This window comes from Nematostella vectensis, chromosome 4, assembly GCF_932526225.1.
Source record: "Nematostella vectensis chromosome 4, jaNemVect1.1, whole genome shotgun sequence".
Taxonomy (NCBI): domain Eukaryota; kingdom Metazoa; phylum Cnidaria; class Anthozoa; order Actiniaria; family Edwardsiidae; genus Nematostella; species Nematostella vectensis.
Window position 1 is genome coordinate 16484517 of NC_064037.1, and position 11698 is coordinate 16496214.

Here is an 11698-nt window from a genome sequence, read left to right on the forward strand (position 1 = left end):
TCGGCTTGGTGAATCTGATTAGGTTTATTCACAGTCCAATGCGGTCTGGGGACATACTTTGGGGCTGGGAGGTAGATCTGCCACAACGCCTGTTTTTCAAGCCACCTCTTAGCCTCGGCTTCACTGACTTTAGCGACACTAGCTAACTTAGAAATAGCTGAATACCCTTTCCAGTATCCATCGGTGGAATAGTATATTTTTGATAACCTGCTTTCGTTACTCATTTAAAGATTATCTCTCTTTTCTTAAAATAAAAGATGGCACAAGCGATATCAGAAAAAATTAACCCAAACAGGATCCCACGGGAACCCTTCGGCCTGAAAGCGGAATCGTCGCTGAATCGGATTACATTCAATCCCTCATCGGCAAGTCCTGGAGAAACCCTCTATATAAATATTCCAAAACTTGCTGAAAATGTAGTGATTGTTCCAGGTAGTGTATCCTTACTATTTGACTTAGACGTCGCAGGACACGCGAATAATACTCTCGTCAACAACGTTGGCCGGAACCTAGTGTCAAGACTCAAGATTCTTTTCGGTGGAGAAACACTACAGGATACTCAAAGATACGATCTCTTCCAAACCTATCACGACTTATACTTACAAGCTGAAGATCGTGAGGATAGAATAAAACAAGGTATCTCCTCTGAAAACATGAGGAAGCTCAGGACAAATGCAGGTGACAAAGCGACATCAGATGCTAAGGAAGTAGCTCTTGCAGCGGTTCACAACACCAAGTACTGCATTCCACTCGACCATCCTATTCTCGGCGAGCATGGGGTCTTTTATCCAAAGGCGTTACCTCATCCGCTAATCTTTGAAATTACTCTAGCCCCAGTTTCCGACGTCGTTGTTTATGCTGACACGGTCAAGACTCCAACGTACACAATCACAAACCTCGAGTTGGAATATGCTTGCATCTCAAGTGAATACTTGGCTCGTGAGGCGTTGTCGGCTTATCAGGTTGGTAGAGGATTCTTTTACGAGAACGTCATTCTCCACAAAACGTTCACCATCTCCAAACCTAATGATGGTGTCATAAACGAGCACATTAATCTGCCGAGGAGGTCAATGACAGGGATATTGTGCCTGTTCACAGAGAGCTACACCGGAGGAGCAAGGGATTCCGAAAAGTTTGTCAATCCAAGCATCACATCGATCAACATTAATGTGGATGGCATGCCAAACCGTCTCTACTCCAAGGGGATGACACCGCCGGACCTCTGGGAGTCGGTAAAGAAACGTTTCGGTAGAGAGGGTGTTAAGCAAAAGGATTTTTACGCTAATAACAAGTTTGCTCTGTGGGTCGACTTGAGGGCACAACCAGATAACAGCATTCACGGAGGAGGTCTGGTCTTGAACAACACGCGGGACGGAGTAAAACTAGAAATGAAACGAAAAGTTGGAGGGACGGGAAACATCACCTGCTACATGTTTGTAGTAGCCGACGCGTTGATGGAGGTTATGAACTCGAATTTGAGAGCAATCATGTATTAAAAAGGACTTGTGTGATAATACAAAAAGAATGGAAGAATTACGGGAAAAAGTTCCTTTTCATTGTATTATCACAGGACCTACTAATTGTGGGAAGACAAAGTACCTCACGGAACAGCTCCGAGGGCCGTTCCGGCATGTGTTTGAATACATTGTGTTGATTTGTCCGACTTATGCGAAAAACAAGTCCTATCGTAGATTTGCTCACGGAGATAAACGTTTCTTGGTATTATCGCCGGATGCTAGTAACACCGATGAGATTAACGAGTTACTAACAGATTGTGCGGTGCTATTTTCTGGTACAAATACGTTACTCGTTTTGGATGACTGTGCTGTATCGAAAGATCTAAAGCAACGCTCGAACAAGTTTATCAATCTAGCGTTCTCAGGGAGACACGAAGGATTATCAGTGTGGGTATTGACGCAACAATTAACATCCATAGCAAAACCCTTCCGTGATAACGTCGCCTGTGTGGTTACATTCCATAATCCATCTCAAATCGGCACCAAAACACTGTTTGAAGATTATGGGGGTGACTTAGACGTCGAGACTCGTAAAAAGTTCGTCGAACTGCTGAAAACTGAAAAGTATTCCAGACTCTGTTTCTGTCTACGGCATCCATTCCAAAATTATTTGGAGATTCCTGCCACGCGGTGAGCTCTAGGGCCAGCCCCTCGAAGTGGTTTAAAAACATCTTGGTCTACTTACAAAATAAGATGGCAAGCGTCGAGGATTACATGGAAGAGAAACCCGAGTCTGAGGGAGCCCGAGGGGCTAGCTCGAAGGGCGAGCCTCCCGAAGATGATGTTGAAGTCAAACGAGAATCGCTGGCTATTCTCGCATCTCTTGGGACTACGAAGGAATTTCTTGGTGTCGGTATGAGTCTTGGTGATATCAAGAAGCTCTCGGCGAAAGACGTCGAGAAATACTTTGTTCGCTACCAGACTGTCTTAGGCAAGCAAGTTACTGATGGATTAGTAGAATCAGCACTTCAAGTGGTGTCTCAAGTCATTTCCTACGTGGTTCCTGTAGATGACACCGAAGCGCTTAGCAAAGACTTACAGAACGACGAGTTGGTTAAACGCGAACTGTCAAACTTTGCAGGTCTCTTGGTATTGAAGGGAGGAAGGATGGTAGCACTTGCTAGTGCCCTCTTTCGGGTCGCTAAGCATGTTAAACTAACACCTTCACAGGAGACTTCCAACAAACTTCAGGAAGTTTCAAGCACAACTGAGCAAACTCTTGAGCACACCTGAGCACACCTAAGCAAGCTCTTGAGCACACCTGAGCACGTCTAAGCAAGCTCTTGAGCACACCTGAGCAAGCTCTTGAGCACAACTGAGCAAGCTCTTGAGCATGATGTGATTTAAAGATTCTTTATCCAGAGTAAAGAATCATGTCTGACGAAAATCAAGAGGTTGAGCAAATCACAAAGGACCCTCCCCCCAGGAAGAAGAGTGCCGCTAAGGAGAAAGATCCTATAAAAGTCGCTTCTGGTAAGAGAGTTGCCGAATATAATAGGAGGTGTAGAGAAGCGCTCGCTAGGGAGATGAAACGCGAGGCGGAGGCGAGTTCAGAAGACGCTGCACGGGCAGAGACACCCCACCAAGAGGGAGCTCGAGGGGATAGCCTCTCGGACGCTTGGATTCCAGAGCTATCGTTTACAACTGTACTGGCTCTAGTTGGAATAGGGCTCACCGCGTTGGATATGTATATGCGTTTTTACAAAAAGACGCCCAAGATCAACGCCAACGAGACTGAAACTTTCGAGAGGCCTGCCGCTCGAGGGGCTAGCCTCCCGAACGCGACGCCAAAAATAGGAATGTTGTGATTTAAAGATTAACCAGACCTTTAATAAAAAAGTCATGTCAACTGAAAACAAGCTTGTGAAGACGTTTACCGATTCAGCGGTCATCATCGGATTAGCCGCCGGTGTGGGTTATGTCGCTAAAAAGGCTATGAAAGAGTCATTCATCAGCGACCCTTCGTCGAGTGTTACAAACTACGCTAAATGGGTTGCTGTCCTGTCCGGCAGTATGTATCTGAAAGATTATCTGGAAACACAAAAGATTTTGCCGAAAGCGCTGTAGGCGGTCTAAAGATCTCGCAGACTGATTAATAAATGGCGAGTATAGCATTTATGATTGGTGGGGCTATTCTTAATGCGACGGCGTTTGTCGGAGGGAGTTACCTAGCGAGATACTTATCTTCTGACGCTACTCATGTTGATAAAGAAAAAATAAGACACGATAAAGCGCTTGAAAAGTATCAACAAGCAATGGGTGATTGGCAGAAAAAAAGACAGGAATACCAGGATTGGTTGACTGAACAATACAACGATAAAGTTCGTGCGGATGAGAACGATAAAGAGACGGATGAGGCCTTCAAACTATACGCTCAAACACATCCAGATTTTGATTTGAAAGAGCCCGAGCTCTCAGATTACTACAGACCAAGTAGCAACCAAAAGATGGGAGAGATGGCATATGTTGGAGGTGGAATGTTAGCCCTTGGCTATGTAGCGAGTAGGTGGATATGAGCCGGCACGACTTAAAGATTTCTTATTTTCAAACAAAATAAGAAATGGATATAGATTTTGATCCCACAACAGAAGAAGGTAGAGAAGATTTGAATACTACTGTAGACGAAGATTATGACTCTCTTATTCCAAACGATGGTGAGGGAAGAGAATCATGGAATGAAAGGATTTCAAACAGATTTGGTAGAGGTGCAAGCTATGTGAGTAGGAGGTTGACTGACTTATGGAAAACACGAAACCCCGGGAGGGCTGTCCCCGAGTACATGGAGTTACAGAATATGGGAGGTTCTCCTTCAACGGACACACTTAGGGTAGACCTTTTGTTATCGAAATATCCAGATCTTGATGAAAATTTAGTTCAGATTTCAACGGATGAGAGAGGAAAACAATTCATTTCCTTCTATTCTGCGAGAAAAGGTGGTTGGACTATACCAGAAAGGTTGTATAATGAGGATAGAACGGTGCGGAAGAGTGTTGACACCAAAATCAGATCCGGAAAGTACAAGCAAATTCAGATTCAACTCGATGAACTAGACGCTACAGCTAATACACTCAGAGAAGAAGAAGAGAGAAACACCGAGCAAATGAGAAAAAATAATGAGGAACGAAGTGAAACAACTAACCAAGAAAGACTAAGAGCTATAGATCGTAAAAATGAAGAGCTCAGCGAAAGAAATTCTGTCATAGATGAGACTTTGGAAGAGAATCAATTGGAGAGGGAAAATCTTGAAGAGAGAATGTCGTTGAAAGATCGTGTCAAAGCGATTTTTAAGAAATACGGATTTACAGTCGCTGCTGTCGTTACCGCTGTGAGCGTTGTTATCGGTGTTATTGTCTCTAACTTGAATACGGGTTTGACTAGTGTCGCAAAAGGTGTTGGAGATGGTCTGAAAACAATAGGCAAAAAATTAGGAGAAATACTCCCAGGAATGGTTGGTGCGATAGCTAGTTTCATATTTAGAACGGCGGGTGAAGTTGTTGGCTTTTTAGCTAAAAACGCTTGGCTTCTCATCGTCGCTGTCGTTCTGTACTTCGTAGAACGATTTAAAAGGAGACGGAAATCATAACAAATGGTATTACTTTACATTGAAGGGAACGTTGGTGACTTTACCGTCTATTTAGAACACCCTATTGAAAAGCCGCGGTTTATCGCGCTGCGAGGATGTGCGTTTCATAATCGTTGTAACAGTCTCTCAAGCGAGGGAACGGTCTCCGACGGTGAGAACATTATCCTTAGGATCCCCGCGGGGCAGTATACGATCGAGACGCTAAAACGTCAAATAGATGGGGGTATGCGTCTTGGTGAAAAGCCAATCTCTATTAGAGACTCGTCACTCGAGGTTCATCGAAACGTTGTGTTGAATGAGCCGCTTGCCTGCCTGTTAGGACTCAAGACCAGGGAGCTGGAAGCAAACACTCACCACAAGATAAAGACGATAGGTCACGAGGCTATTTTTATCCACTGCGACCTTGTGAACGCGTCTGACTCCCTCCAACAAGGGGCGCCCTCACAAGTCCTAGCAAGTGTAGAGCTTGATGAAGGAAAGATATACCTCAATCCAAGCGATCCGGTACGGGTTAGTACCACATCAGTCGGTTACGTGAGTAGTCTCCGTCTTAGTATAAAGGGCGGTGACGGAAACACAATAGAGCGCGGTCTCTACCCGATACGTCTAATCTTAGAAATTACTTAAAGAATAAACTCTCCCCATAATAAAGCTATGGAAGAGTACAACTCAATCTACCCGAACGTACCCCGAGGGGTCAGCCCCTCGGGTGATAACTTCAGACTCCAAAAGACCCACGATGTTTTGGGAAGTTTGGAGCAAGAAGTTAAACATTACGAGAACGTGAGGAAAAAGTATAAACGAGGGCAGAGCGTGTTTTCAAAGTTAAGTGTGGTCTTAGGACTCTTATCCGTCATTCTTGGGTCTAGTGGTTTGGGGACTTCTCTGTCGGGTTTTGGTATCGTCGTCGGAGTTCCGTTGGGTGCTTTGGCCGGTGTTTTCGGTCTTATGTCTGTAGGCTGTGCGGCGGTTTCTAAACGGCTGTCGCAAAAAGTCTCCAAGCACGACCAAACAGCGGCGATGGCAAAGGCAAAAGTAAATAGCATACGCGACCTGGTCTCTAAAGCTTTAAAAGACAACAAAATATCAGACGAAGAGTTCTCTTTAATCTTGAACGAGTTGGACAAGTTTGAGGCTCTAAAGCTCCAGATCCGTCAAAAGTCGGTAAGAGAGGACGAAAAAAACGTAAACATTACCAAGCTGAGGGAAACAGTAAGAGAAGAGATTTTGAAAGACCTGGCGAGTCGACCCGCTCGGTGAAATTTCTGTACGAGAGAACTCCCGTCGGATGGATCTATGAATTGAGATGCGTAAAGGACTGATTTAAAAACATCTTATATGTCATATAAGATGAAGTTTACAGAATTTGCGAAAAGGTACCCCTACTACTCACGCTTCAGGTTCTCTGCCGACGAGCACGGCAATGTGCAATTCGTTTTCAATGGGGACGAATACGATCCATTCGACAAGAATGGGAATCTAGTCAAAACGTTATATCACTTCCCTGGTAATAGCTGGAAACCCGAGAATATCCAGGATTTTCTAGTCGCCGACGACACACAAGCATACAAGGAAACGATCCAGCAACTGTTTGGATTTCCAAAACAATATAGACTAGACGCGCGTGCAGAGTACAAGATATTGCCGTGGGACGAAAACCCTACGAAAAATAACTACGTCTCTTTTGATGTTTTTATAACACCAAAGGTGAAGACACACTTTGTTTTTAGGGATATATTCACCGACAGCGAGCTAGTATTCAGAACAGCAAAGGAGGCTAGTAGGTGGCTTGACGCCCCGAACCTCAGTTATTGGAGTCAAGCCTTAAATTTTGTTATGTTTTGCGCGACTGCTGGATGTGGTGTGACGCGTGACATGATTGACGACTCTCAAGTGGGGTCATTCTACAGATTTCACATCATTTTCACTATCAGACGAATATTAAACGAGCTACAATGCCCTCTTCCAAAAGATAGGCTCTTTAGTTGGAATAAAAACTTTCACAGCGAAGCGGCTTACCAAAAACTAAGAACAGAATTCCGAACTGGTGACGATTTCCGGTTCCTCGGGCCGATAAATCATGGGTTAGGGAACGTTTATAATTATGATTATCACGGCTTGTCATCTTCTAACGACAAGTATAAGCCTTATGGCACCATTGATCAATTACACGACGAATGGGACGCTGCCAAAAGCGACCACGAACACATGAATCACTTTGAGATCGAGTACCTGAAAGACCTTAGAACTGGGTTTCAGTATGAGTGGTTCTTTCCGGAAAAATCAATGGGGTTAACCAAAGCTGGGTTGTCTAGGATAAACCAGAGCATCGAAGCCTTTGTTTACTGTATTCTAGGCGCGCAAGTTCAGACCCGGTCGTCAATCGTCGGTGATAGCGGTTCAGCTCAGGAAACGAAACAGGTCTTCACGAAACTCTTTGAAAGCGCGGTGGTGGAAAACAGTATATCGAAAAGTATACAACGGTATCAGTTTGCTTTACAACAGGCGAGACAAAAACTAGACCTGGCTTTCGCCCTCGGCTGTTGGTTAAGTCCATCGTATCTTGTGATAAATAACAACACTTCGATCGCTGGCTATAATAACAAGTTACAAAAAGCCACCACTGATATGAAACTGGGGCTGAATCCGATAAATAACGAGATAAAAACGATCCCAAAACATAATATGGGTCATTCAAAGATTGTGTTACCTCATACCGAGTCAGTCACGGCTCACAAACCGGAACCGGAGGCGAAAACTAACCCAAAGCCGGACGTGACTAAACCCACGAACACACAGCACGAAACTAACCTTGCCACGATCACAGCCTTTACGGCTGGTTTAGCTTGGTATCTATTCCGGTAACATGCGGGGTGCATGTGGACGGATGTGACGTACCGCAAGAAGACAATACCTGTTCACGTGTGCATACCAGACCACCCTGGCGACCGCGAACTCTCAATGTAAATACAAAACCTATTTTCAGAATCGCTAGTTGTCAGGGTGATTAGGAATGTATGTGTTTTGTAACGTGAGACGCGTTACAAAACTGAGTGGGTCAATGTTAATTTCCGTTACACGTTCTGCAATGGTGCTTTTGTCTATCGTGTTCGCATATTTGAGACCCTCCGCATAACTTACAAAAGGGTCTCTGTTTGCCGTGTTCACACATCCCTTTCCCCTTGCAGTCTTTACAGACATATCTTGCTCGTCTGTGCTCACAAATGCTACCGCCGTTACATTCTCTGCACCGCGTTTTTCTCCGGTTGTGAGGGCAGATTTGCGATCCGTGACAATCTTTGCAATAATATTTCACTCTGCCATGAAGACACTTATAATCCGTTGTTCGCTTTACGGGGGATACTTTCGAGTCTTTCACCGTTTGGTTCTCCATTTCTATCAAACCGGTCATGTCCTTAAATCACTTTTCATTTTTTTACGCCTCGATACTCACCCTCCTAGCCGGCCGACGTCTACCTGGCGAAACACTCTTCCAACATTTCCTTCTCTTGCTCATCCATGCACCAATCCCAAAACCTGTCAGGATGCCAAGCTACTGGCATTAGTTCGTCCTCCAGCTTTCTACGGAATCTCACCTTGTGTAGCTTCTCCGGGAGCTCCTCATGCACGAGACCCCACCTCCACGCCGCACGTAGCACCGCGACAATTTCGTGTAGACCCAAAAACCGCGCGTAGTTCATATGTACAATGAGATCGGTCGCGCCCCACTCCAAGCACAACCTCACAATCTCGAGGTTGCCAGATTCGGTGGCCGGTGTTATAGCATAGTCCGGGTCAAACTCGCTGAAGTTTTCTCTCAGCAACTCTAGAACCTCAACGTGACCGTTGTACGCCGCCTCAGCGGAGGCCCAACCGACGTCGGCATCGACGCCTAGATCTATCAATAACTTAACAACCCCCACCTGACCTTCCCCCGCCGCAGCACCCATGGCCTCGGTCATGGCCTCTCCTCCGTCGGCACAATACTCATCCATCACCTTCAAAACCTCTACGTGGCCGCCTTTCGCGGCCATGGACGCTGGATACACGAAGTCACAGGCGCCCGACTCACAACACATCTTAACGATCTCGGCGTGGCCGTTCATTGCGGCCCTGACCATCGGCTTTTCGAAATCCGTCGCACCCCAACTCTTACACAACCTCACGGTCTCGACGCACCCCTCCCACGCCGCGCGCTCCATAACGGCGTCAAAGTCTGCGGCTCCCCACCTCGCTAAGGTGGCGGCTTGATCCTCCACGGTGAGATTTGTAAGACTTCCAGCACTTTGCATATCCATTTTGTTATTACATCCACGTCTTTAAACCACTTTTTTCGAATTTTTTTAGACGTGTTAATTCACATCTACTCCGAACTGACAGTTTTCTGGAAATCCTGATTTCTCTGGAAATCAGGAAACATCATACCACACCAGGCGTACCCAGGACTGTGGCCACTTCTCTCGCTTTCCTACTGATGGTTAACTCGGAGACGCCCGTTCTTTCGGAGAATTTTTTAAGTGTAATATTGACCCCCTTTAGCCGTACCCAGTAATAGGTTAAAGCGACCGCAAAGGATTGTGGGCGGGCGCGATTCAACTCAGACGAGCGGTTCTTAGATCTGTAGTAGAGCTGGACCACCTCTCCCTTCTGTGCGGGGGACGCCGAGAATCTATCCATCACATCGTGAATGTGGTCCACGACGGTGGGAGACGTTTCGTGTAGTAAGTAATCTTTAGGCGCGTTAATACTAAAGATTTTTAGACCCTTAAGGCAACTCTTCCTGCTCAATCCAAAAGTCTCCATCAAGGTTTTCGGTGTCTGACACTTACCGGACATCTTGTAGGCGTAGTAGATACACGCAAAGACGATCGCCTTCCGTGGGTCGCCGCGAAAAATCTGGCCTTTCGTCACCTGAGTGTATATCTCGTTAGCTTTGGATACAATTACCCCGCTAAAACCCATGTTCTCCACATCCTTGTCAATATTTCTATCCTCAGACCTACGTACCTGGACCCGACTTGGATCCGAAGACCGTTCGCCGTCGGAATGTCCGTAAAAACCCCATTCCCTTTCGTGCGCGATCGCGCGTTGCATCTGTTCCCCGCACTCTAAGCAACTAGTGACCCCGTCTTCTGTGACTAGGTCGTCATGATTGCAAAGGGTGTTACTACTATCCTCGTCTCCCAAGAAGGCTCTACTAGTCTCGTATTCGGTGAGGGCTCGATCAAACAGTGCAAATTCCGGCACGAGGGTGGGGACGTTAATCTCAGGCACCGGTCCGCCGGGGATATTATATGGTGGTGGTGACCGATCTTCAACCGTGCGTTCAACTGTTCGTTCCTCCATTTTATTAAACTGTTCATGTCTTTAAACCACTTTTCAAAGGCTTTTCAGATGTGAAGCTGAGAGGCTATCCCCTCGAGCTCTCTCTAGGTGTGATGTGTGTGGTTGCTAAGACTTCCGAAGGGGTCCGCGTGGGGGCGGTGCGGTCTAAAGTCTCCACACCTCATTCGTGGACTAGTATCTTACCCATCTTTTTTCGCCATACCGTGGCATGGAGACTAACATTGCTAGAACACCAAGGACAATTGTCGCCGCTCCGGCCACAAACCCAACGGGGTCGAAGCTTCCGTATTCTGAGTCTTCATAGTAATCAACGTTACAACAGCAGTGTTCAGGCCCCGCATCCGCAGTGTTACTCACATTCACCTCCGGCACCGAACAACCGCCGGCGGTAGCCGCACCATTTCTAATCTTAACCTCCGTCTTTAATGTCATTTTATCTAGGACCCCATACGTCTTTAGACCAGAATAGCCTCCCGAGCTCCCCCTAGGTGCGGCACGTGACAAAATGATTGACAGGTGGGCGTGGTCGTCACGTGACAAAATGATTGACAGGTGGGCTTGGCTATCACGTGACAAAGTGATTGACAGGTTTTCGACAAAATGATTGACAGGTGGGCTTGGTTATCACGTGACAAAGTGATTGACAGGTTTTTGACAAAGTGATTGACAGGTTTTCGACAAAATGATTGACAGGTTCTTGACAAAGTGATTGACAGGTGGGCGTGGCTATCACGTGACAAAGTGATTGACAGGTTTTTGACAAAGTGATTGACAGGTGGGCGTGGCTATCACGTGACAAAGTGATTGACAGGTTTTTGACAAAGTGATTGACAGGTGGGCGTGGCCGTCACGTGACAAAGTGATTGACAGGTGGGCTTGGTTATCACGTGACAAAATGATTGACAGGTGGGCGTGGCTATCACGTGACAAAGTGATTGACAGGTGGGCTTGGTCGTGCAAGAGATCTCTGGCAAACTCGCGCATGCGCAGGTCGCGAGGCTTGGCGGAGGTGCGCGGAGACTTTTGCGCCATTTTTGGAATGAAATTTGGGGTGATCAAAAAGTTGCGCCAGCTGCGCCAAAACACTACTACTGCTTGAGATTCAAACTGGTACTGCAGTCCCAGATAAAACAAAAAATTAATTCGATGTGTGCTGCACGGCTGTATCTAATCGAAATATAAAATAATATATTTTCTAGATTACACTTTTACCTGCTTTCCGTCCGTTTTCTTATTATTTACTTTCGTCCCC

The 11698-nt window shown here is 46.1% G+C and overlaps 1 protein-coding gene across 1 annotated transcript; it reads right to left on the reverse strand.

Annotated features, from left to right (window-relative positions):
• Positions 1 to 9519: 9519 nt before the first annotated feature.
• On the reverse strand, positions 9520 to 10446 carry LOC125561898 (transcription initiation factor IIB-1-like). The gene has a single exon (XM_048726698.1). The coding sequence runs from the start codon at positions 10444 to 10446 to the stop codon at positions 9520 to 9522; it is 927 nt and encodes a 308-aa protein (XP_048582655.1).
• Between the last annotated feature and the right edge of the window lie 1252 nt (positions 10447 to 11698).

Coding starts and splice junctions, on each gene's coding strand:
- LOC125561898 (XM_048726698.1), bottom strand. CDS start 10,446: ATGGAGGAACGAACAGTTGAACGCACGGTTGAAGATCGGTCACCACCA.